This window comes from Phalaenopsis equestris, unplaced genomic scaffold (genome assembly GCF_001263595.1).
Source record: "Phalaenopsis equestris unplaced genomic scaffold, ASM126359v1 Scaffold000161, whole genome shotgun sequence".
Classification (NCBI taxonomy): domain Eukaryota; kingdom Viridiplantae; phylum Streptophyta; class Magnoliopsida; order Asparagales; family Orchidaceae; genus Phalaenopsis; species Phalaenopsis equestris.
In genome coordinates, this window is record NW_018164603.1 from 231087 (window position 1) to 258356 (window position 27270).

Consider the following 27270-nt stretch of genomic DNA (forward strand, 5'->3'; position numbering starts at 1 on the left):
TTTTTCGGTGCGCGACCTTTGTTTGAAGGAATACCCCTAATTGAAGTAAGCTTGGTCCCAGGCCTATAAAATATGTCTTCCTCGGATATTTAGCCACTCAAAAAGTCTAGTAGTGTCTTGATCCTACCACAGATAAACTTTATGTAAGTGCCGATGTCTTCTTCTTTGAAAGTTTTTCCTATTTCCCTGTTACTGCCTCTAGTGAGGGGAGCTTGATTTCTTGGATATCCTTACGTATTCGACCCCTGTGGATGTCTCCAACCACTATATGCGAGGAGCCCTCTGTCCATCTGGATTTGCCAACTACCAAATAACCAGAATCTCCTCCCATCTTCCATGTCTATACTCGACACAGTCATGCTCTTACTCTGGAGCCCATTACCTCTTCACAGGACTTGGAATCCACTCCAAGTGACATTCCCAGAACTAACACCACTCCGAATGAGGAGGTTAGTTCTCTTAATGAGGTATGTAATTAGACAAGCTCTCTTTCTTCCATGAAAAAATCTCTCTTTCCATAGTGTGTTACCGATATATGAAGCAGTTGCCACTGCCCTGACGAATCATCACCTCCCACTTCGAGTTTCGCTCCATGTTCTTGGTTATCTGTGAAGCTATTTGGTTATGCACCATGCTCCATTAATTACATCTACCTGTCTCTTCTCCTCTCCAACTATTTTGTGATAATAAAACCGCCATCAACATTGCCCATAATCCAGTCCAACATGATCTCACCAAGCATGTAGAGATTGAGCGACACTTCATTAAGAAAAAACTTGATTTATGGGAGATTTGTATTTCATTTATTTCATCCAATAACCAATTAACAGATATTGGTTATTGGTAATCAATATCTGTTCGAAACAGGATATATAATTCCAACGTCTAACCATTTCAAAATTTCCTTTTTGACTACTTCTTTCATCATTGGGTTCAATCTCCTCTGTGGATCAACTCTTGGTTTATATTGTTCATCCAGTATAATTCTATGCATACAGATTGAAGGACTGATTCCTTTAATATCAGCTAAAGTCCAACCAAAAGTTTTCTTATATCTTTTTAATGTATCCAAAAGTCTTTGCTCTTGGAAATCATTTAACTCTGAAGATATAATAACAGGTAATGTAGATGAGTTTCCCTGAAACACATACTTCAAGTGGTTTGGCAATGTTTTCAACTCAAGTTCAGGTGTTTTTATAATTGACGGAACTAGATTCTTATCAGAATTTCCTGTAATATCTAACATCTCAAATCTTTCTTGAACATAATCTAATTCTTCATTTTTTATTTTCTCCAAAATAACTTCATCTTTATCTTCAAAATCTTTTTTTTCTTCAAATATTCTTTAAAATTCTTGTTCAATAGATGTTCACTAATTTCCATGCAAAAACATTCATTGTCACTTTCAACAACAGGGTATTTCATAGAGTTTGCAATGTTAAAAGTCACTTCTTGATCGTTAACTCTCATAGTTAATTCTCCCTTTTGAACATCTATCATAGCTCTTCCAGTAGCTAAAAAAGGTCTCCCTAAAATTATAGGTATTTCTTTATCTTCCTCCATATCTAAAACAATAAAATCCATAGGAAAGATAAATTTATCAACTTTTACTAACACATCTTCTATAGCTCTCTTAGGATAAGTAATTGAACGATCCGCTTACTGAAGAGTTATAGAAGTAGGTGAGACTTCTCCAGACTTCTCCTAATCCTAATATGATGGAGGCATAAGATTAATGTTGACTCCCAAATCACATAAAGTTCTTCCATAAAATCTTTCACCGATAGCACACGGTATAGTGAAACTACCTGAATCTGTATTTATACTCCTCTTTTCTCTCGATGAATTATGCTGCTCTATTCTCTAAAGTTCACAGAAGGTTTGTACTCGTCAAAAATATATTTTTAAAATGTTGAGCGAACATATTGTTATTCTGAGCTTTGGCTTGCTTTAGTTATTTTTCATTTTCTTTTTAAAATTTACAAGTATGCCTATAATGATGATCCCTATTGAGAATGAGTTGTATTCTTTGTAATCTATGTTGGTTCGATTGAGTTCCCTCGAGCCTTCAGCTGTTGGTTCTTCTTGGCTTTTTCGTTTTGCTGTAGGTGATGTCCTAGTTCAACAGTTTTCGATTCTCTGGTATAGCAAGTAAGTTGCTTACTTTGGTTGAGGCATGTATTATTTACTCCTACAAGGCATGCCCTTTAGTGCATTTTATTTGGCGTATTCTGTTTTCTTTAATATGGGATTTTTATAGTACCATTTGCTTTTATATGAGATTATTTTTGAAAGATTCTTGATTGCAATCTGACTACTAAGTGCGATTTTTTGTTCTGTAGGTGAATATCAAAGGTTGCTTAATGTCTTTGTTTTCTCATTCTTCTGTTTTTCAAATTTGGCTGCCTTTTTTTGGGTTATATTTGGAGTCGATGTTCTCTGTATTATGACTTTCTGTTCTACTTGAATTTGTGGGATTTTGCAAAGCGATCAATTTTGAGAATTATTTTTTTAAGTACAAATAGGCTAAGGTATGCAAAATTTTCTATCGTTTCTTATTAAAATTTTGATTCTCTCAAACTCATGGGTGCTCATTACTATTGGATGTGAATTTTTCGAGTGCGTTGCAGTTGTCCACGACAACTTCTTTTGGAAGCTTTCTCCTTGTACTTTAGTGAGGCTTAGATCAAGTTTGTTGAATTTATTCTCTTTTTTTTTTCTTGTGTACATGTGATTTTAAAGGCGCTGTTGAGATTTAGTCATATATGTTACTATTTTGTTTTCTTCTTATGGTCAGAATTCTATTTGTTGGGTTAATATACCTTAGATTTGATGGAAAATTTCAATTTTGGATGATCTTTACTTTATTATTTAAGATAAATTCTAACTATTCTGATTTTCTTCCAAACTCTTGGCATTTTAGTCTTACTAAAGTTAATAAATTGTTAGTTGGATCTTTTGTTGCCTTGCTTATTCATCCCATCCCATATTTACTTGATCCTAAACTGCCCTGTAATAGATTTGGTTTTATAGTTTAAGACTGTAATGATTTAAATAGAAGTGGGGTTTCCTAAAAAATTATTAGCAAATCAATAATGTGATAAGATTTTGACTACTTTGCTAAACAACTTGGTTGAATTGCTAGTCATTGAAAACCAAATGAGTGTAGACATAAATTAAGTTAAGGATTGAGCTAACATTATGGAAGCTAATTAATTTTGCTCACATGAACCAAAAGCTGTGTCTAGTGTTGATGATGAGCCCATTCATACAAATCTTATTATTATTATGATATCATACTCATCTTGGGAGAAGCAAACAAGATAGACATCATACGTTGTTTTACAATGAAACATAATCATCTTTATGGTTTAGATGAAGACATAATAAGAAAAGTTAAAGTTGATAAATCTACCTTCAATGAGAGAATATCAACGACAAGCCTTTATCCCCCTAAGTGGGGTTGGCTACATGAATCCTTTTTCTCCTTGTTTTTCTATTGAGTGCCATATTTTCATTTAATTGTAATAAATTAAGATCATTTTTTATATAACATGCCCCGTTTTAGGTCTACCCGTACCTTTCTTAACATAAGTCAAATCTAAAACATCTAATCTTTTAACCGAATCATCTGATGGTCGACGTTTAATGTGAACAATCCATCTAAGACGACTCTCTCTAATCTTATCTTCCATTGGAGCTACACCAACCCCTTCACTGATATATTCATTTCACATTTTGTCTCTAGGAGTAAAACCACTCATCCACCTAAGCATTCTCATCTCAACAACACTTAATATAATTTTATGCTTTTCTTTTGTAGGCCAATATTCTGCACAATAAAACATTGCAAGTTTGACTGCAATCTTATAAAATTTTTCTTGAAGTTTTAGCGATACTTTTCTATCACACAATAGGCTTGATGCATTCCTTCACTTCAACCATCCCGCTTGAATTTTACTAATAACATTCACACATCTATATCACCATCACTTTGAACAATAGGCCCGAGATATCTAAAACATTCAATTCTTTTAATCATTTGATCACCCATTGTTATAACTCTGCCACTAGATCTACTACTACTAAAACTATATTCCACATATTCAATTTTAGATCTACTCAAATGAAGGCCTTTATACTCTAAAGTAGACCTCCATAATTAACATTTTTTCTAAACTCTTTCTATAGTCTTATTTACATGATGGATATCATAAGCGAAAAACAAGCACCAATTTACATCATCATGTAAATGTCCACTAAGAGCATCCATAGCTTAAGCAAAAAGACACGGGATTAAAGTTGCTATCTATTGTAATCCGACTGAAATATGAAAATACTTGGTCAATCCCTTTATTTTCGAACATAGGTAACAACTCAGATATACATATCTTTAATGACTTGTATACAAGTCATATCTACACCTTTCTTTTCTAGAAGAATCTAAATAACTTCTCTTGGAACTTTATCTTAATTTTTTTTCTAAATAAATTAAAATTATAGGTAGATCCTCCCCATCAAACCTCTCAATAAATGTATAGATTCTATTGTAGACTTGGCTAACATAAATCCAAATTTAAAATCTTTAAATTACGTTTTAACCTATGTTCAATTATTTTCACCCATAATTTTAATGTATGACACATTAACTCGATTCCTCTATAATTTTTACTCATCTATATCCCGTTTATTCTTAAAAATAAGGACTAAAATACTCGTTCTTCATTCCTGAGGCATCTTCGTAATTTTCTAAAATATAGCTAAAAGGTTTGGTAAGTCGAGAAATTCCCAAATATCTTAAATATTTCCACACTTTTATTGTGATGTCATCAAGTCCTATTGATTTTTCACTCTTGATTTTCTTTAAATCATTCTTAACTTCCGTTTTACTGATTCGATGATACAATTAAAAAAAAATATTATTAATGATATTAAAATCACTAAAGTTGATTGTATTTTCAAAAAATTGCATTGAAAAGTTTATCAAAATTTCTCACCCACCTATGTTGAATATCTTCATATAAGAGAAATATTTTGATTTTAATCTTTAATACATTTTTCTGGAATTAAATATTTATTATTCTTTTTTCTTTGTTTTATTAGTTTATGCATATATCTCACACTATCTTTAATATCTAATATATTATAAAGATCACTAAAAAAAATTCTTAGCATCACAAATAGTTCTCTTGGACTCCCTATGAGACACCTTATATTTTTTTCACTTCTCTAAGTTTTTATATTTAAACCAATTTTTATATGTTTGGTCTTTTTTTGCACGTTATTATTCCACCACAAATTATTTTTATCTATAAAAACTTTTTCTTTTTATTTTCTAAGTACATATTTTGTTACTTGTTTAGTAATGCTTGTTACTTTATCTTATATGGAATTAATTTCTTCATGAGCATTTTAGAGCTTAAAATCTTGATGTTTGCTCATAAAAATACTTTTATTTATGTCTTTTAATTGACCCAATCTAATTTTATGATAATGTTTCATTGTATTTTTTATCTTTTAATACTTCATGTTAAAATTCATTACTAATAATCGATGTTAAACACTTAAGTTCTTACTTTGAATGACCTTACTACCTTTAAATTTTCAACATTTCTCTCTCATAAGAAAATAATTAATGTGTTTTATTAGATCCATTTTTATAAGTAATAATATGCTTATAACCTTTTTTAAGTAAAATGTTTTGATAATAACAATATCATTAGCTAAAACAAAATTCAATATGATTCTGCCTTCAATTCTATTAATTTTTACAACATTATGTTTCAAATTCTTATCTATAATTACACCCAGGTCATTTCTAGCATGACTCCTACTTGAGTATCAAATTTTAAATCCTAAGCTATCAATCTCCTTAACCTTTTCTTCAACCCATTTAATTTATTGCATGTATAAGATGAGAGAATATAGCTTATGATTTTTTTTATTGAGCAATGCATATCTATGATTTTTTTTTTATGGACAACAATTTAGTCGGCGTGTCTAACATGGTTTGGAAAGCTAAATTTAGTTGGGAAATTTAAATATATTTGTTGAGTATTCAGATTGAAATGAAAGTAGTGTTGAAACATAAACAACAGGTTTTATCATGGCATGATTCACTTTTTGTATTAGTCCCATCTTAGTTATCCAGGGGTGGGGAAGCGAAGGACCGTACAAGTGGAAGCAAGGAGTTGAGCATAGTGGAGATGAATTGAGAAGGTCTAGAAATCGAACTAATGTGGAATGAGGCGAAAGGGTCGGGAAGCTAAGAAGTTAAAATATGCTTTATAAAATGTTGCAAGCAATTTACCTGTAGCGTCGAGCAGCTTTTGGTGCAAAGGTCGAGCAGCTCTGCAACTGGTGCCTAACCAATCAAGGAAAAGACTCTCTCGGGACACCGTCGAGAAGAGGAGAGTCCAGAGCTCTCGGCGTCGGTGTTGAGCCGAGTAGGATGAGTCGTGATCTTATGCGGAATGGGAAGTCGCCCAACAAAAAAGTGACGTCTCTGTCACAAAGAGGAGGAAGAGGCGATGGGTTGATCGTTTGTTCATGCGGGAGGGAGGCGAAGTCGTTGCATTTGGAGTTTGATCGAAGGAGGAGCTCTCACATAAAGAAGGAAAAGATGTGTGATATCATGTGCATATAAGCAAGCAGAATTGCGTGACGGAAAGAGCATGTTTGCGCATGGTTAGGGCTCGACCGATGACATGTAATGTTTATTTAATTGATTTAATAATAATCAATTAATATATATACATAAATACATACATATATCTATAGATATATACATACATACATACGTGCATGCATACATAGATATAGATACTTATACATACATACATATATAGATACATACATAGATATAGATAAATATAGATACAAGTGCATATACATACATATAGATACATGCATATATAAATACATATAGATACATACATATAGATACATGCATATATATATATACATACATACATACAAATTTAATATATATATATATATACATATATAATGTTATATATATATATACATGGCGTCGTCTTCTCCCACGCTCGGCTCTGCTAGGGTTTTGCCTCATGGTGAACCCTAACAACTTTTACAGACATTTATTGCATCTTATCCTTTCCTCTCCTCACTGCGTCTTCTTCGTCGTCATCTTTTTGGAAAGTCGCCGCGGTCTTTCCTCCCATCTGGAAGATCCACAACTCTCCTTTCCTTCATCGTCGTCGCCTCTCATCTTCCTCGCCACATTTTTTTTACTTCCGCATTCTTCGGGCTCAAGCAGAAACCGCCCTCTGTTCGAGCAGAAATTGTCGCCTCTCGTCTTCTTGCTTGTAGAATTTTTTTTTCTTCCGCAATCCTTAGGCTCGAGCTGAAACTGTAGGGTTTCACCTTTCGGATTTCGCTCTACCTTCCACTACAATTTCACTGCTCTTTCGCCACGCCTCCTGACGTTTGCGATAGCTTCCGACAGAACGTGTGGTACTGCCCTGGCGGGTGTCCACGCTTTAGGTACTCCTAAATCGCCTTTCCCTCCTCTTGAGTTGGTGGAGGACTTCAAGAAACTTGGAAAGAATAATGAGAAACCTGCCATCTTTTTTATAGAAACTGAATGCTTTCAACTTGCTTTTTCCTGTCATCTGAACTTGGTCGGAAAATTTTTTTATGGCCATCCCAAAATGGAGCTTATTCGTAAAGAATTTGAGCTCATGTATCTTGTTGGGGAGTGAAAAATTAGACTTTTAGATGGAAGACACATTCTTATTCAACTTAATAATGAAGAGTATTACACACGATTATTTGCTAAAAGGCTAATCTGGATTGATAACAGAGCAATGAATATCTTGAAATGGTTCATGAATTTTGACCCACGGACGAAACCACTAATCATTCCGATCCGGATTCGCCTTTTTGGCCTGAAATTTCACTATTTTACTCAAAATGTGTTGTACTCTATTGCCTCAGCTTATTGTATGCCACTCAAAACAAACATTTATACTTTCAATCATTTCCGTCCATCTGAAGCTAGATTACTTATTGAAAAAGACATCACTTCAACCGCTTTTGAGTAAATTTGGTTAGGCACACAACACCATGTATGTTGGCAAAAGGTTGAGCATTTTCCATTGTATTGTTTGAACTATCGTATGTTCGACCACTCCGGTTCTCAATGTCACCATCTACACACCCACCTCAGACAAAAAAAAAAAACGTGCTCCGCCAGAGGCAGTGTTTCCCTCTCCTCCTGATCAACTCTAAGTTATTGATATTATTGAACATCAAAAGATTACCCCTGAAAATGTCACTATTCTTGCAGGCAATATGTCAACCATTCAGCATCCACACAATGTTGTAGTTCCCCCGCCTTTGGAACATCCTTTTGTGGGGGCGAGAGATTTTTCAGACTTAACCTGTCCTAGAGCCTATTACTGATGTTACAAGTGACAATATTTCTATTGCTTCTCTACCGCCTCATCAGGTCGAGCATGATGTTAATGATACTCAGACACTTGGGTTCATGATGTGCAATAGCCTACACCTGTACGACCACCTTTGGACCAATCCATTGATCATATAAGTCAATCCTCAGATAAGGAATGACATTTTTACACATCCAGGAGGAAGAAGAAGAATGAAGACCTACTTAAGCCCAGGAATCTGATGGAAGATACTTTGGTTATTTCGGGTAATAGTTTGCACCTCACCAATTTGTTAGCCGGCTCCCTTCCGAGAACTAAAGACAGAGGGAGGACTATATTGGGACGTCTTTAGCACTTTGTGCCCGTTGGTGGTTTTGGTTTTTTGACCTTATATGCATCTTTTCTTTTTTGAAATTTTGTATGTTATATTGTGTGGGTTGGGCTTTCTTTTAGGTCCGCTCATACGACCTATCTGTATCTTTTCCTAGCTCTTGAGGTTTTCTAATATCTATATATAGAATAAAATAATAAAAATTTTATACTCAATGTAAAGTTAAAAGCTAATTAAAATAATTTAAATTTGTAATAACATAAGCAATAAAATTAAATTTTAATATGAATACTATATTTATTTTAGGCTTTCAATTTTGAAAGAATAGACATCGAGATAAATCAAATAACAAATTAATTGACATCGAGGTGATTTCTTATATTCTTTTGCTATAGTAGTTTTTTGTTTCTTCTCGATCAAATGCGTTTACTATGACTGTTATAGTATTGCATATCCATGATTTAAATTTTTATTGGTTCCTATTGTAAGAATGAACTGTATGCTTAGTTTTGTTTAAATTATCTCGTACAAGAATGTCGACTACTATGCAAATAAGAATGAAATATTTATTATTAGAAAATAATATTTTTATTGTATATTTGTATGTGCATGATTGACTACAATGGAGTCAACTAAAGTACCTGTACATGTATATGAAAAATGATATTGATATTACAGTACCTTAATTGACACAAATTTTTAGACAATACTCTCTTGACGATTGTACGAATATATAATGATATTGATATGCTATTGATATGATAAGATTTTTTTATAGTATTAGATATTTATATTGTTTATCAAAAACTTAACAGCTCTTGTATTACTGTAGTTTAAGAGTATGAGTATTAACTCAGCTCATAGTTATTTTAAATCAACTTTTTAAGTTAATTAAGTGATTAAAACATGAGTGATAGAAGAGATAATTTTATATAGAAGACGCAGACAACTAGTGACAAGGTAAACTTAATTTTCCTGCTTTAATTTAAATTGATTAGTGACTATTTCATCAGTTAATAGTTATATAAAATAAATATGAAAAAAAATTAAATTGCTACTGTCCGACCGTTGTGTTCCTGTCTTGGTTAATTCTAAGCTCCCGGCCAGATCGTGACACTTTTCATGAATTTAATGCATTTAAACAAGGAACAAAAACTATCATTGATTACATGAATAAATTTGAAAGACTTGCTATTGTGGTCTATAGCAAGGAATGCCCCTATAAAATGATTTTTTAAGGTTCATATCTCGAATGACACCATATCCTATTCTCATTGGAGCATTTTTTTAGCTTTATTAGATATTAATTAACAATTAACATTTCCTATACCTAAAAGAGTTGAACATTATTGGAGAAGCATTTTTTTCCATCAAGATTATCAAACTCAACCTACTGCTATCACTCCATCTTAAATGAGTCATACTATAATGAAAATAGATGTCAGGGGGTAATTCTGTTGTGACTTGTGGCTGCATTATACTTCAAAATTTATCCAAGCTTTGTGTTAAATGTCATTAAATAGGCTATTTTGCAAGTGAATCTTCTTGTGAATATTTCTATTTTGATGTGGAATAGGAGGAAAATGAGAATTGTCGATGAGATAATGTTCATGAATTTGACGAGGAAATTAAGGATTATAAAATAATTAGATTGAAAATTTTTTGAACTTTATATGATGTATGATTGCGACATTTAAAGATGAATCTGGGTACGTATGAATATATATGTTTTAAAAATAATTCAAGGTTTATAATAACCTCGGTGAACCCTCATTGATAACGGAAGTTACCTGAATACTTTTTCTAATTTTTCTTTTGAATGATATAATTTGACCGTTGAATCACACCCACACTATTCTAAGTAGCATGTGTAAGTAAAACCAATTTCTTTAGAACAAAAGTTCTTGGTATCTATTCAATTTGCTACATAGAACGCTAAATTTTGTTGTGATGGTTTATCAATGGATGCGAATATCATTTTACATAGTCCATATCTGTATGGCTTGGATGTCTCTTTTTAGAAAGTTTAATACTTGTGTAAAATCAATGAGAAGATACCAATGAGAAGATACCGTTGAAACATTCCAAACATTAGATTACTCGTGTCAAATGCAAAAGAATCTAGGGCTCACAATAAATTGAAGAAATCCTTGCATATTTTGAACTAATACGCTTTTGAAAGAAGAGGTTGGCAGCAGGGATTTATGCTTGTTGATGGCTACCGAGGAAAAAAATTGTTGTACCTAAGCGTGTGCTTGGACCTAGAAAAGTTAGACAAGTGCTAAATTAAATATAAAAACAATGTTGTATTGATTTTCTGGAAGTATGTTCTCGCAAAGATATGCATTATACCATTGATTTGGTTTTTGGTTTCACAGGTCACAAACCGCTAAAAATCAAACAACTTGCTCTCTTTTTGTTCAAATAATAGTTGTGAGAATTAGAATATATTCGATAATATAATGATCGAATAAATTTGAAGTTGTCAGGAAATTGAAAGATTTGAGATGCAGTTATAATTTAAACACCAAAAATAGATTCTCATTTTTGTCAGATTTGTATAAATTAGGAGAACTAACAAGCTAATAACAAGTTATGAAGAAGAAAGTAGATCATTGAAAGAATTTATTAAAAAATCTTGCTTTCATGTCTGTACAAAGTGAGGACTTCATTCAAAATTGGATTATTGCTCTTGCTCTACAAATGAATTAATCACATTCACCTTTCACTCAAGATTGAAGCTAGGAGAACAATTTAAGTCAATCAAACTTCATAATTTACATGCATTAAAACTTCTATTATGAACTCTTATTCCGTTGGTTAGTAGGTATGCTTAGCACTCGGTCAGTCTTGTTTGATTCTAGATAACAATCAAACTCAAACTTGATTTCAAATTTAAAATTATTTTCAATATTCACATTTGAATTGAACCGCAGTGGACAATTTTAATAACAACATTGTAAAATAGAAAACTCACAGATAAAGGAGCGCTATAGTTTTGGAAAGGAGCTACAATCCCAGGAATGGCGCTGCAATCTTGGGCTGGGTGCTACCATCTCACTATAATCTCAAAGTGGATGCTGTATCCTCTGGTAGTGCGCTGCATTATCGCCATAATCCCACATCAATTAATAAAATGACAATGCTTATTGATTTTCATGATTTTAAAGTTTTCATTGTCTAGGTATTATTTATAGACTAATTGTTTGTGTTTAAATTGTGATGACAATGATTTCAAATTATCTTCATGCAAACTCTGTGAGGGTTGAGGATCAATTCGTTGATTCTTTGAGTTGGGTTTCTATGTTCTGTGCACAGGGAGCTTTGAGTTGATCACTAGTTTGTCAACTGCTTTAAGGAAAAATATGCTAGTTTTATGAACTTAAATGTAGTATATTGGGACTTAAATAAATAATCATCTGGGGTTAACAAGTTATTTTGATTACGGATGATTTTGTTTTGAACGGGCTCATTTTGAATTCCTTATTCATCTTTGAGAGAGTTTCTTTACTGTTATTTACTTGTAATGTTGCTGGATGCTTGGTTGAGATAAACTTATTGCTGTGACTGGGAGGATTAATATTGCTAACCAAGTTTTAAAAGAGAGATTGCAAAAATTGTTTTTCAATGTAGAACTTGTTAAATAAAGAAAGGAAATTAAAAAATAAAAAGATTTTTTTGTTTATTTACGCATCATTTTGTATTCTTTTTTTAAGCTTTGGTAGAGTGTTAACATTGATTTTATCCTAGGATTACCATGAAATTTAAGGAAACATAATACTATATTTGTATTGGTGGATCATTTTCTAAAATGACTCATTTCATTTCTGTTGGTCAACTTTTTGATGATTTGAAAATTTAATTTAAATATAAAATATATAGTTTAGATTATGAAAGTAGTGTTTTAATTCTTTTTTTTAGAAAATGAGACCGAATGGATCTCATTAGTCCAATAATTTGCATAATCGTGTCTGACACCCTGAATACTACACATTTCAAGAGAAAAATGTAGATTCCGGTAATAGACCCAATCATGCAAACTAAACGATTTGTGACATCAATTTGGTCTGCGAACCTTTTATATGTGACCGACAAATTCTCCTATTTAATACAAATATTAAATAGAGTTTATTTTACCTGGGTTCCAAGTTCTCTATAGAGGCAAGCCCTTATAGTTAATTACATCCCAAGTGACGGGAGTCACTTGAGAAAACTCTCGATAATGATCAGTAGTTCTAATCTTCAAGAATTCAAAGTTCAGGCTTTCAAGGTAGGATGCAGAAAAAATAAGTGAGAATGACTCAAGTAAGAATTATCCTTTCAGGAGTCTAAAAGAAGTAAACGATAGGGGATGTCACAGATTCTGAGGGGAATCTTCAGTGACTTCCCAAACTATCCTACTGTGTGGCTGTGTTTTAGAGATAATTTTATTTGAATGTTGAATTCCGTCAATTTTATTATTTTGGACTTGCACTTGCATAATAACTGGTTATGCAAATAGCCCGCAGAGGCAAGAGGTTTTACGTCGTTCTGGACGACAACCTCGGAACCTAAGGCGAGTTAGGACTTACGCTACACAACCTGGTTGTGCAGGGGCCTAAAAGAGGGTGAGGGATTACGTCGCGCCGGGCTAGCTACATCGAAGTCCTATGGGTTCTATGGGTTGTTTATTAAACTAGGAAAGTTTAGCTGGTGTAAACTCGTTTTGCTGTTGTAGAATGACAACCACCTCCACTTGTAGTCCGCTCCAAACTCCTTGTCGCGCTGCCCATGAAGTTGCTCCGAGTTCCTCGTCGAAGTAACAGTCATACAGTCTAAAGTTCAAACAGTTTTACCAGGTGTGTTTCAATGTCTCAGTTTGGTTGTCATTGAGGGGGTTCAAGTTGATTAGAGCGATACCGGTTAGGATCCCACGGTTCGCTCATTCCGTCCTCCGAGGGACTCCTGTAAGTTTGAAAGAACGTGTTATGTTTTGTTTTGTTTTGATTTGTTTTGAAAATGTTGTTTAATTTTGAAAAAATCATTTTTGTTTTGAAAGTGAAATTATATTCAGTACCTGCATAACGTGTTAAAGCAAAAGTAAATTGCAATGATAAAACAACAATAAATAAAATGTACCTTTGTACCGGGCGTATGTGTTGCTGCTATCCTTGTTGCATATTTAACTCACAAAGCATAATATAATTTGTAGAGAATTTAAATAAATTGCAAAGAAAAAAAGAAAACAGTAAACAGTAGAACAAGTTGTAGTAACAGCTAGGAACTCCAAAACAGGTGATCCTAAGGTTTTCTACAACTACTGACTGCAACTAGCGAGCTAGTATGGTGATCCTACGACCTCCTACGGCTCCGGGAAGCAACTAGCAAGTGTGTATGGTGATCCTACGACTCCGGACAACAGCTAGGAATTTTGAATAACGCCTGTATGAGTTCCTATGAACCAAAACAACAATGGGCAGCACCTATGTGGCTTCCTACGAATCCAAATCGTGGTGGGCAACAACTAGATGGCTTCCAAACGATGGTGGCAGCTATTAGGTGGCTTCCTACGAACCCAAACGGTGGTGAAAAACTACTAGGTGACTTCCTACGAACCCAAATCGAGGTGGGCAGCTCCTAGGTGGCTTCCTATGAACCCAAATCGTGGTGGGCAACAACTAGATGACTTCTTACGAACCCAAATCGTGGTGGACAGCACCTAGGTGACTTCATACGAACCCAAACCGTGGTGGCAGCAACTAGATGGCTTCCTACGAACCCAAACCGTGGTGGGCAGCAACTAGATGACTTCCTACGAACCTAAATAGTGGTGGACAGCAACTAGATGGCTTCCTACGAACCCAAATAGTGGTGGACAGCAACTAGATGGCTTCCTACGAACCCAAATAGTGGTGGACAGCAACTAGATGGCTTTCTACAAACCCAAATAGTGGTGGGGAACAACTAGATGACTTCCTACGAACCCAAATAGTTGCTTCCTACGAACCCAAATCGTGGTAGATAGCTCCTAGGTGGCTTCCTACAAACCTAAATCGTGGTAGACAGCTCCTAGGTGGCTTCCTACGACATCGGGCAGCGGTTAGGAGCATTGGGGAACACTCTACGACATTCCTATGACACTGGGCAGCAACTAGAAGCATTGGACAGCGGTCCTACAGCTTCCTACGGCACTAGGCAACAACTAGAAACATTGGACAGAAATCTTACAACTTCCTACGACACTGGGCAGCAACTAGAAGCATTGGACAGCGGTCCTACAGCTTCCTACGGCACTAGGCAACAACTAGAAACATTGGACAGCGGTCCTACAACTTCCTACGACACTGGGCAGCAGCTAGAAGCATTGGACAACACGTATACAACACCTCACAACACTCCTATAGTGTTTATATCACTCCACATCATTAATTCCAGCACCTCACAACACTTCTACAACACTTATAGCACTCCAAATCATTAATTCCAGCATCTCACAACACTCCTACAACACTTATAGCACTCCAAGTCATTAATTCTAGCACCTCACAACACTCCTACAACACTCTATAGTGATTGACAGCCTCAAACAACACATATACGACCTTTAAGCTTCCTATAACACTCTATAGTGATTGGCAGCCTCAAACAACACATATACAGTGATTAAGTTGTTCAAGATCGACCAATAAAAGCATCTTGAAGCAGTGATCAAGTTGCCAAATGAATAAAATTGTGCATAAGACTAATACTTGCATCTTTTTAACCAAGACATAAATTCGGTTAACACGATTCAATGCAAAAATAACTATTCGGAGATCTCCAAAAATCAGTTCCTATGATTGGGAGAGCTACTAACATAACAAATGTAAGCAGGTAAATAAATTATGAAGTGCTTATAGCATAAATTAAGCTCAGCCGTCATGAAATCAAATCTTATAGATAAAGAATGCATGTGAAAGGTTTAAACCAAATTGAATCTACATAAATAGAACTAATTCAATTCCTCAGAAAGTTTCCTTCCAGCTTTCAACAGATTCAATAGTTTCAATTAAAGATCTATAAAAAAAATTTTAAACGAGGAGATTTACCTGAACCGTCGAATCTCAAAAATTTCAGGTGGGAGGAGTCCTGTCGAGCGAGGAGTGCTGGAGAAAACTGGCTTCGGCACAAGGAGTTTTGTCGAAGAGGGAGTTTCTCGAGCGAGGGAGGCGAGCAGGAGCCTTGATCGAGAGACTGAGGCGTGCGAAATTGAGCAGGGAGCTGGAAACTGGTATCGAATGGAGCTTCTTCTACATTCGAAAGGGAAAGGCAAGTAGGTGGGGTTCGGTGCAAAGGAGGAATGAATCGAGTGGATCTCTCGAGAGCGGGCCAATGAGCGAAGCGATGATCGAATCGAGCAGAGCTGAATGTGGTCTCTGTGCCGAGAAGAGCGAGTATGCGAGATCGAGCAGAGGAAGAGAAGAGCAGGCGAAGGCGTTGAGCGGGAGACGAGATCGAGCAGATGCTCTGCGGCTTCGGTGCGGGAGACGGGATCGAGCTCTGCGACTTCGGTGCAGGAGACGGGAGAGAGCAAGCGGGGGTCTTTGGCGCAAGGAGGAGGTGAGCGGGCGAGCAGGGGTCTTCGGCGCAGGGAGGAGGTGAGCGGGCGAACTTCCTGCTTGCAACGGAAGCGCGACAGGAACGGGAAAGCTTAGCAGAAGCGAACGGGAGAGAAGAGCTCGGGAGAGGCAAAGGAGGAAGACGAGCGGGACAGGAGGTCTTCAGTCGAATGAGAGCAGGAAGGCGAGGGTTTTCTGTCGAGCGAAATCGAACAGAAGTGGGAGGAGCAGGCGTTCGGGGAAGGCAGAAAAGGAAGATCAGGAGAGGGCATCGAGCGGGAGAAAGAAATAGGCAGCGAGAGAGTTAGCCGTTACTCGAATCAATTGGGCGGGGAATTAAATAGTTTCCTAATGCAGGGGAGGATTAAATGGAAGGTATTAACACCTGAATTGATTTTAATTAAGACAAAAATTAAATAATTCGTTTGAATTTAAAAGTTGAATTTCAAATTCAGGTGAGCTGGTGCCTAGCCCGTGTTGAGCCTAAGTCCAACCTGAATTGAACCCGAGTCGAACCTGGGCTAAGCCTGGGCCCGCGCACCGCTAAAAAAAGTTCATCGATATTCGTGCTAGTCGCTCGCGCGTGAAACTATAGAGATGTGGGTGTCCTTCCTAGCTAAAGTCGACGTTCCAGACGCGTCAACGCGGTCCGTTTCGTCATCCGTGGTCGTCCGGACGAGTTTGCCGACGGGCGAGTCAAATTAAGCCAAAATTGTGCGGGATGCGATGCGTGCGCAAAAATGCGGCATTATCGAGTGTTAGAGTCGCCAAGGGGTTTCCTAGGGGTTGCTCCTATTAATGTAGGAACTCGACTCGAGTTTCATGTGTCGATCCTAGAATGCCGAAGATTTGGGACCACCCATTTCAAACTCGAAGGAGTGACGAGATGGCTCAAATTTTCTAAATGGTGTGGGTTCCGTACTAGTTATCTAGGAGGGTCAAACAAGAGAAGCCTAAAGCTAGACCCTAGGCTCTAAGGAGAGAAGTGACGACCTCATCCGAAAATGAGGTCAACAATTTTGTGTTATAAAACAACTATGGCATCTTTAATACGAAAAACCATTGTATTTGAATGACATAGAAATTCATGAGTTATTTTTGAACAACCTATCACCCATTAACTGATGAAAAATTTAAGGTAGTTAATTCGAGTTTGGTTGATCTAGTATGCTCTTTGGTTAAAATATATGCATCAAATTAAAATTTGTTACTCCTTATAAATTATTTTTCATAGTTCATCTATCAATAGGTCTATATGTATGAATTCATTCGAAATTTTTATTGTAGAGATTGATTGCTAATTACAATAATTTCAAGTCTTCTCTTTTGTGAATGGTAGATATGGGGAACTAAACCCAAGTGATGTGATGGTGATCACGTGCTTAAGTTTTGAAATTAATTTCCTATAAGAACATTTAGGAAACTAGTTGCTAGAAAGGTGGAGATATAATATCTTTACTAAATTGGGATTATGCTTATAAAATAGGAACTTTAGTAATTTTTTGTATTAATCCATCTTTTAATGCATGTAATTCGACATTATCTCTAGAATTTTGTATTAGTGCCTTGATCTTTTTCATTTTTTCCTTTCAAGTTGTATCCAACACTTTACCAAGCAACTTATATACTTCTTCCTCTATAAGATATTTTAAATGATAAAATTGTGTCAATTTTGTGCATTGGTGCGATAGATCAAGATGTACTGAATCGCTGATTACTTGTAAAAAATACAGCAAATATGCTTAGGTTTGCTAACAAATTTCTTATGCTCAATTGATTGCAGATGAATTTTATCATGCAAGATACATTTGATGTAGTGTTATCAGAGTATAAAACGCAATGCGATGCATTAGGTTTTATTTTTTCTTGAAAGTGCAAAGCACCACTTTTATTAATTAAAGCACTAATAAATTATATACAACTATCAATGTATAAATATCTTCATTAACAATTTTAAAATAAAAAATATTATTTAAAAGTTAATGTAAAATAGAAAAGGCTGTAGTGCAATACCTAACTTGATGGGAAATATTGTGGGTGAACCTGCAAGTTAATATTTTGAATAATCTTTAATAGTTTGCTATGGTAACTAAAAACTTAAAAAATGTAAAAAAAATCTTATAATTCAAAACAAAACCTAAAATTTAAAGCATACATAAACAAAGGAAGTCTCAGTTTTCATAAAACAAGCTAAATTAATGTAGTAGCATTTTATTGCCTCTCTTTAAGCTGTGAACTGGATTGATCACTTTGCTTCAACGCTTTAAAGCACACTTCAGTGAAGCGGTGTGAGGGCCACACATTTCGCTTTGCTTTGAATGTGAAACGTGCTTTTAAAAACATTGATTTGATATAAATTTGAAGTTTTCAAATCCTTGGAAACACATTATTTGAATGGAGGTGCAAGCATTTTATTTTTAGTTTTGAGTTTATTTATTTCACATTGTCTTTATGTTTGCTTTGTTGTAAACATGCTTAGAATGATAATCCTTATTGTTAATTTATTATTCTCCTTAAAAATTGTGTTTTTTTTTGGTTTGGTTCCATTTAGTCTCTAGCCATTGTTTCTTGTTGCTTCCATATAGCTAGTTTTCTAGTTTAGCTATTTTCTAATTCTCTTTTTTAGCATGTAAGCCCTCTCTTTTTATCCAAGTGTGTTCCCTATTCTCTTCAATTAAAACCTGTTGTCTCCCTTTTTTGGGATATTATGTTCTCTTCAATATGAAATTTTATATGCAACTGTTCCAGTCTTTCTGTTTTTTTATTTTTATTTTATTTATTATTATTTATTTATTTTTTTATTGAGGGTTAATGATTTGAACTTGACTCTACAGTGTACAGTTTATTGTAGCTGAATATTTAAAGTATGCTAAAATGGCATTGTTTCCCTATTCGACTTCTTGGTATTGGGCACTGCTCTTACGACAACTATAATTTATATTCTTTGTATGGAAACTTTTTTTTGGTCTAATTTTGGTATTTGTTGAAGCTACTTATTTTGGGAATTTTTTTCCATTATAAATCAGGCTCTTGCGGTATAAAAACTTGTATTATTTATTAACAATATTTATTCTCCTTTTAGCTTAAGCCCTTCTCATCTAGGAAGTAATAATGTTTTTTTTTTAATGATGAACAATTAGTGAGTTTGAGGCTTGGCAGCAAAGTGGATTGGATTAAAAAATATGTTCTTTTTTATGTACCTATTGTCTTTTTGGATTTAGTTTGTGTGAATAGGATTTGGTCAAATCATCTACAATGTGATTTTCTTCTTGCAATGCGAATGCTATCCATTGTATTGTTTGTTTGAACTCAAATTAGTTGAAAGGTTTTTCTTTTGAGGATCTTTATGTATCATTTGTGGCAAATTTTATATATTGATTGATTTTCATCTAATGAGATGATTTTTTTGCGGAATTAAAATAACCAGATTGCAAGTTATATCTTTGATGAGCTTGTTCTATTCACTAAACACAAATTTGCATAGAGAAGTACTCGATCCCAAGATGTCCTACCTCAACTACTTTGCCTTTGCTAATTAATTGACCCAAGATACACTGGCAGTAGCTGATCAATTTTGTACAATTTTGCAATTCATGGTTTCATAAAATGCTAGGATAATCAGATTTGCAAGTTGAAGAAACTTCCAGTTCTGTGCTAAAGTGATTTTGATTTCTTTCTGCAGAGAATTTACATTTTTATTCTGAAGAACATATCATTTATGGGGATTATGCTTTTGAGCAGTGGGATCCAAAATTGGTAGAATATATCTTGAGCTATTTTTCCCCGAAAAACATGAGGATCAACGTGTTATCAAAGTTTTTCAACAAGGAATTACAGGGTAATTCTGCTGCTTTCTTTTATCTTTAATTTTCGCTGGAAGCTGAGTAAGTTTTTGATTTTATGCTATGTTTGACGATTCTGTCTCTTGCCCCTTACAAAAGGTTGTGATCTTTCTTGATGCGCATAACTGATCAATAAATTGTTTTCCATTTATAGAGTAAATTGCTTTCCTTTATTGAAGTGATGGTAGTCTTTGAGTTTCTGCAGAATAACCTAAGTCAATTTTTTTTTTGGTATATAGCTTGTTAGGGACGTTGGGATGGGGAAGTTTTTGGGATCATGAGTTGCTTCTTTGAGTGTCTAGAATTAATGGAAACATGGTGGAGAGAGGAATGAAGGAGGGATCATGATATAGATGAGAGCCAAACTATTATTTTTATGCATATAGATGGAAGTTAGGAATAGGGCTATCTTGGAGCTGAGTTGGGGCATGCTGTGAACTAGAATTGGCTCGAACATTTTTTAAGTTCCTGTTCAGCTATAGATCTAGCTGATTTTTCACATATTTGTTCATACTTAGCTTTCATAAATTTTTTGGTAATCATACTTGACTTTTACTTAATTTTTTCTTTAATTGAATGAGCAATTCAAAAAGTTAATAAACAGGCTAAGCATTCGAATTAGTACCTGGATTTTTATATAAATTTATTATGAAGCAATTTTGCAAATCATAACAAATAAGCAATTGAATATATTTTGAATAAGTATCAAGAAACTATATCATTGAAATTAAGAATAAAAATTTGCATTAAATTCATATGCATATTTATATTAAATTATGATATATTATTATTAAATATGTAATTAAATAAGTTTTTATTAATCAAATTTATTTTGAATAAATTTTCAAATATAATATGAACTATCATCAAACTGATAAATAGTATTTTTCATGTCACTTGTTGATCAATGAATGAGTTTGTTTGCAAATGCAAATAAATGATTTGAATTATGTTTACGTTTGGTTCATTTAACCATTTATGTATTTAAAAATGTTTAAATTTGGTTATTTATAAATTTTAACAAACTTGATCGAGTTTTAATTGAGCCAAGTTCAAGTTTTCATTGAGTGCATTATTTAATAAGAGTATATTTAAGTTTTATTATTATGAATTTCTTTGAAAACTTTGATAATTGAATTTTAATTTAAATTTAAAATTTTAAATATTGAGGGAAATAAGTTATAATCATGAGATGTTTAATTAATTTTATTATCATCTAGTTAATTAAATAATTATTTCTTTTTGCTTGGGCCGGCCAATATATCCCAAAGCCTTCTTTTGCAACATAGCCCAACGCTTTCTCCCATTTTTGCTCTCTTCTTTTAAGTAACATTAGGGCTAGTATAAGGATATATGTATTTGTTATTTTGACTGAATGATGGTTGACTGATTGAGAAAATAGTTTTTAATTTTTATTCAAGATTTGGAGGCTTGATGGCAAGCCCAAGGAGGTGCAAATTTGATGATTCCATCATACTATTGCTTTGATGAGCAAGGTTTTAATTTTCCTTGCACTTTTATTTTTTTTTGCTGTGAGAGCCTATTTTTGGCTTTGGGAAATTTCTTCTTGCATTCCTCTACATTTTCAAAACACCTGCCTAATTTTAATCCACTGAACTCCAACCAAATGTGGTTAGCCTAGGATGCGGTTGAGTCTAATTTAATTTTGTTACATTGGTTTTTTTGGTCAATCTAAACACCTTGGAAGTTGTTGAAGTCTCCAGAATGAACCTAGACATATTTGCCTATCATTAATATTAGTTTTCGCAATTTTTCTAAAGCCATAAACGACACTACCAAAGCCAAACATCTATTCAAAGTATTTTTCCAGATTAATTTTCTTAATTATCTAGTTTTCAAATAAAATTCAAGATAAATTTTAGAACTCCTCATATATTCCTCAAGCAAATAAATGTCGAACCTAAAGAAAAATGCACTTAACGCTTAGGTAACAAAGCTAATGACATATAATGAAAAAAAAACTCAAATATGTGCTATTATTTCTAAATTATAGCATTTTAAAAACAATGTTGATATGATTTTGAGTAGTAGTTATAAACCTACTTTGAATGGTCTTCATCTAACTCATGTTCAAGCCCAGTTGTCAAACTTCAGCTCATTAATCTTGGTGATCAAGTTCTGGTTGCTTAGCAAGCTCAACAGATGTGGGCTTTTTTTGCTTAGAATCAGGCTCAAATTGATGCAAAGATTCAGGTTAAGGCAAAATCTAGCTCAGGTTTAGTGTTTGACTTAGGTCCAGAATTGGCTTCAAGTTGAAGTTCTGGCTCAGGTATTGGTCACCAATCAGTATCTATCAATGATGGATGGAAACTGGATGCCTAGAGTGCTGATAGTGTTTTAAAGGGCTTGGTTGCCTTGAGAAGCTGAAGGAGGAGGGAATTGTCTTGGATTGTGTGTTTGAACTGTGAACATACTATTTAAAAAACTATAAAAGTGTTGTTCAATAGTAAATGTCATAAATATGCACTTTTGGATGAAATATGGATTGAGTTTTGTTTGAGTGGTATTTGTGCTGATTGATTCAGTTTTCGCGTTGATTTTCAAGCGTTATATGATTTTATTAGAATATATTTAGGATAGTTTCGTTATTCTGTTAGCCATCAAAGACATTGTTTAGGGGATGAGATGATTGTTGAGTAAAACCTGAATTTAAATTTTGAACCCGAGTTTAAATTTGATTTTAAAATTTGTAGTTTTAATTCAAATTTAGAATCAAAGTTTTTATTTGAATTTAAGTTTAAACTTTGAATGGAGGTTTGCTAAATAGTTGCATAGAAAGAGGGGCTATATAGATTCTTTTTTGAGTATTATTTATGAATTTATATTTAAGGAGGATATTGGGGAATTTTTTGAAGCAGTTTTAAATTTATAGGATGGTTGCTGGAAGAGAGATAAGGTGTAGTGTTTATGAAAAATACTTAAACTTCTTCACTTGAGCATTATTATTCACTGTTTATTGCGACACAAGTCACGGAATAGTAATAGTTGTATGCGTTGCTGGTTGACTGCAGCTGTGAAAGTGGAGTACATAACTTCTCTTCTCTCTTGGACCACATTACTACATTTGCTGCTAGCTTTATGACCTTTATGTGGATGTCTTTGAACTCAATGCGGAAGCATTGGGACATTGACCTGCCCTGAGGCTGTTTGTAATCCCTTTCAGTGTCATTAGTTTAAGGTTTCTGTCATTATCTGGTAGCAATGTGCATAGGTATCCATATGGTTGTTGGGGAACCATACTCAGAACAAGTTTACCAAGTGGGCAGAGCAGTTCAACCTGACTCAGAATTAAAGCTTCACCTGTGGGCTGGTGAGGTGAGAACAATGATTATATAGATCAATACTGATGCAATTGGCCACACTAAAGGGATTGAATGGTACGCGGGCTGGAAGGAGACAGAGAAACTAGCATGGGTAGTATGTAAGGCACTTGGGCAGACAACTGGGAATTGGAGTGGAGGTTCTTAGACTGCCGATTTCAACACTCCCTTTCAATCAAATGAATAGTTGTTGTCTATTCCAAGTCTGCTTGACAGCTTTTGAAGATTTCCAATGATCACTCTTTGTTGAGAATGTGAACAAATTTTTTTCTATGATATCAGAGGTTAAATTAGATAATTATCTTACTTTTTTTTTTTTGTTAAAACAATGTTTGTCAACTTCAATATTCCCAGTACAGTGATATTACCAAAGTTTTTGTGCAATATTAATCTTTGACTTCTTATCATAATAGAGCTTCATGGTCCCTTGTCATTTAAATCATCTTCCAGAATAATTTCAAGTCATAACAATTCACAGATTTCAAGTATCATAGACCTAAATTTGGCTTCTATGTTGGTTCTTATGACCAATTTTTATTTTTAACTTATCGAAGTCATGAAATTGTCTCTTAAGAATATGCAATATTTTAAAAGTTAATCTCTTATCAACCATGCTTCATACACAATTAGCATATGTATAGGTTTCAATGCCATATCCTCCCTTTTAAAAAAAAAAAAATTTTTACCTGCAGTTCATATTTAGATATTATAAAGTTTAATGAATTGTCCCGAGATGTGTTTTCTTTAGATTATATATGAATTGATATATCACACCAACAACATACGCAACTTTTAGTCCAATTTGTGATATGTAATTCCTAATTTTTGATAAGGTAAAGTGCAAAATATTCTAATAAATTATACTTTTAAATTTCAACTCCTATGGAAAATATCAATAATTATTCTATTGTAATCTACATTTCAAAATTTTTATTTTGATTTATAGAAATATATGCAAATTCTCAAAGATGTGAAAGTTTTGAAATTAGTTTCTATTTAAATAAAATTTTGCCGAAGTCTTACTTCAATTTTACTCTTCACGCTATTGTAGTAGCTGAAATTGAATCATATATATATATATATATGTATGTATGTATGTATTAAAATGATAACACTTAGCTTCACCTTTCCTTTTTCCTTAATTTTTTTCCTCTGAGCAGAAGGCTGAAATAGAGGCTGAAAATAGAAGCTGATCGCAGGGAAAAATGAGGATATAAGTGGAGGAGGAGGAGCATAGTAGAAAAAGATGACGAAGAAAAAGAGGAGAGGGGAATGAGGAAGGGAAGAAGGGAATAGTTGGAAGAAAGTAATAAAGCTAATTTCTTTTTTAATTTAAAATCAGGATTTTAGTATTTATCTAATATATAGATTTCAATTATGAATGGTAGGTTTCAATGCTTGTATGAGGAGAAGTAATATTGAGATTGTTTACAAAAGGAAGAAGTTTTGAGGCATTAGATTCAATGGGACAAATCATCAATTGTGTAAGATATGCAAATTCTAATGTATGAACCTATTTTTTTTTTAGTGTATTGCATGTGCAATTATTGGTAATTAAAGTGATGGTGCAATGTAATAGAAATTCTTCATATTTAGAAAGTAAACAGCATACTATTTATGTGTAGATGATCCCACAAATTTTGATAATACTAGTTGGTAATTAAATACATAATTATTATACAAATGTTTTGTTAATTGGCAACACTTAAATGAAAGTATCTAGTTTCCTTTGTGCATATATAATTGTTCAACATATTTGAAAGTGATTCATGTGCTTATTTAAATGTTAAATGATGAAGATATATTTAGCTTAAGAAATAGAATGTCTTGGGGGGTGATAAGTTGGCAATGATAATTTTATGATACCTATACATTTGAGAGAAAAATATCCTCAATTAGGGAAAAAGCATTTTTAATGTAGTTTAACAACAATAATGTCGGGTTTCATCTCAGCTTTTATTGAACTTGATGATATAGCATTCATAATGAATTTATATCTTGTGTATGTGATGTGGGTTTATAACCCACTACCTTATGATAATCATTCAACTAGAAAGTTGTACATGATACATTCTGAAACTAAAGTGAGATATAAGATATTATATAATAAATAAATAAAGGAAAAGAAAATTTTGTGCGACTAAAATTAATGTGCAAGTAACTGGGCCATTCACTAACATAATATACTTTGTAAAATTACCTATGCAATTTTATTGATATCTTCTTTTATAAGTATGTTAATTTAAATCTTTATCTTATTAAAATTTAATTTTAAATTTATATTAAATATGATTTTGATCATTCATGAGTATTAACTTGTGTATTATACCTCAGAGACCATAAGTCATTGGTTTTAAAAGCAGATGATAGGGAAATCTTCAAATAATTCATCTTATCATTTTCGATGAGAATAATATATCCACGTACACAATTAGTATGACCATCTTCTCATCCTTTGAATGTTTGAAGAATCTTGTATGTACTCCATGCCCTTGAGTATACCCCTGTTCTTTAACAAATAGTCTAAATTTCTCCAAACATGTTTTTGGTGTCTGCTTCAACTCGTGTAAGGAATTTTTTATTTTACACATTTTTGTGCCAATTTTCTCACTTAGTTTTGACAGTTTATCCATATATATTGTTTCCTCCAAGTCCCTATTGAGAAAGATATTCTTTACATCCAACTATGTAGGGCTTAGTCAAGATTAGTTGCAAGGGACACCTCTATTAGTTTATTTTTGCGACCTTGGTGAATGTTTCTAAATAATCAATATCTTAGGTTTTAGTGAATCCCATGTCAACCAATTGAGCCTTGTATCATTTTAGAGAGCCTTCAGAATTATATTTGATTGCAAACACTTATTTGCACCCAATAATTTTCTTTATTTTAGGTAGATCAACTAATACCCACATCTCATTTTTTTCAAGAGCTTTTATCTCTTTGAATATAAGACATTTATGAGGAAAAATCACGAAAAGTGGGTGGAAGGTTTTCGTACGACACATAATGGGACAATGAATGTTGGGTGCAAGATCTTTCCTCAATGTGAAGGCTAGACACATTAGACTTAGGATTCAAACTCAACTCAGATTCAAGACTAAAAGGCTTAAAATTTGAAGAAGTGGATTAAACATGAGATAAAAGATCAACGAGGGGATTATCATCGTGAAGACAATAAGTGTGCGGATTGGACAACAAAGCAAGGGTTGAAGACTCAAAGAGCTTTTTTTTTCTACTGAGTTACCTGAGGTTCTCACTTGTTTAGTTAAGGGAGATTTGATGGATTCCCCGTATATTTGTACTTCTTAGTATTTTTTCTGTTTTGTATTTTTGTTGTTGTTTTTGTTTGGTGGCTACAGCCGCTTAGGTTTTTTCGTTTTGTGGGTTTGTATTTTATTTTTGTGGGGTGTAGAGGTGCTTGTGGCCACCCTTTTTGTATTTTTATTTTGTGGTAATAAAAGTAAGAGCCGTTTTGTGCTCTTTCATTAAAAATCAATGAGGGTGTTTCCTTGTGGGTTCTCGGATTCTGGGATGTGCAAAGGATTAGTAGACCTTTCTTTTCAGTTGTCCTCTGTTGTGCATAAACAATATCAAGTGGATGATTACAAGATAAATAAAGGAGGATGACACACATATTACGAGAAACATGAAATCAGTCATAACTTATGATAATAGAAGGAAACAAGAATTATAGCATACCAAGGATACTAATTTCTGAAAATAAAAATTACGAATATTCAAAGATATAAAATCTCTCTAAA

The 27270-nt window shown here is 33.7% G+C and overlaps 1 protein-coding gene across 1 annotated transcript in view; it reads left to right on the top strand.

Moving 5' to 3' along the window:
• The window catches only part of LOC110022009 (nardilysin-like), a 124059-nt gene that overhangs the window by 42722 nt on the left and 54067 nt on the right, over nucleotides 1-27270 (top strand). Inside the window, exon 11 of the mRNA XM_020720772.1 lies at nucleotides 20008-20163. Within this exon, the coding sequence (XP_020576431.1) occupies nucleotides 20008-20163 (156 nt within the window). The remainder of the gene's footprint in view (nucleotides 1-20007; nucleotides 20164-27270) is intronic.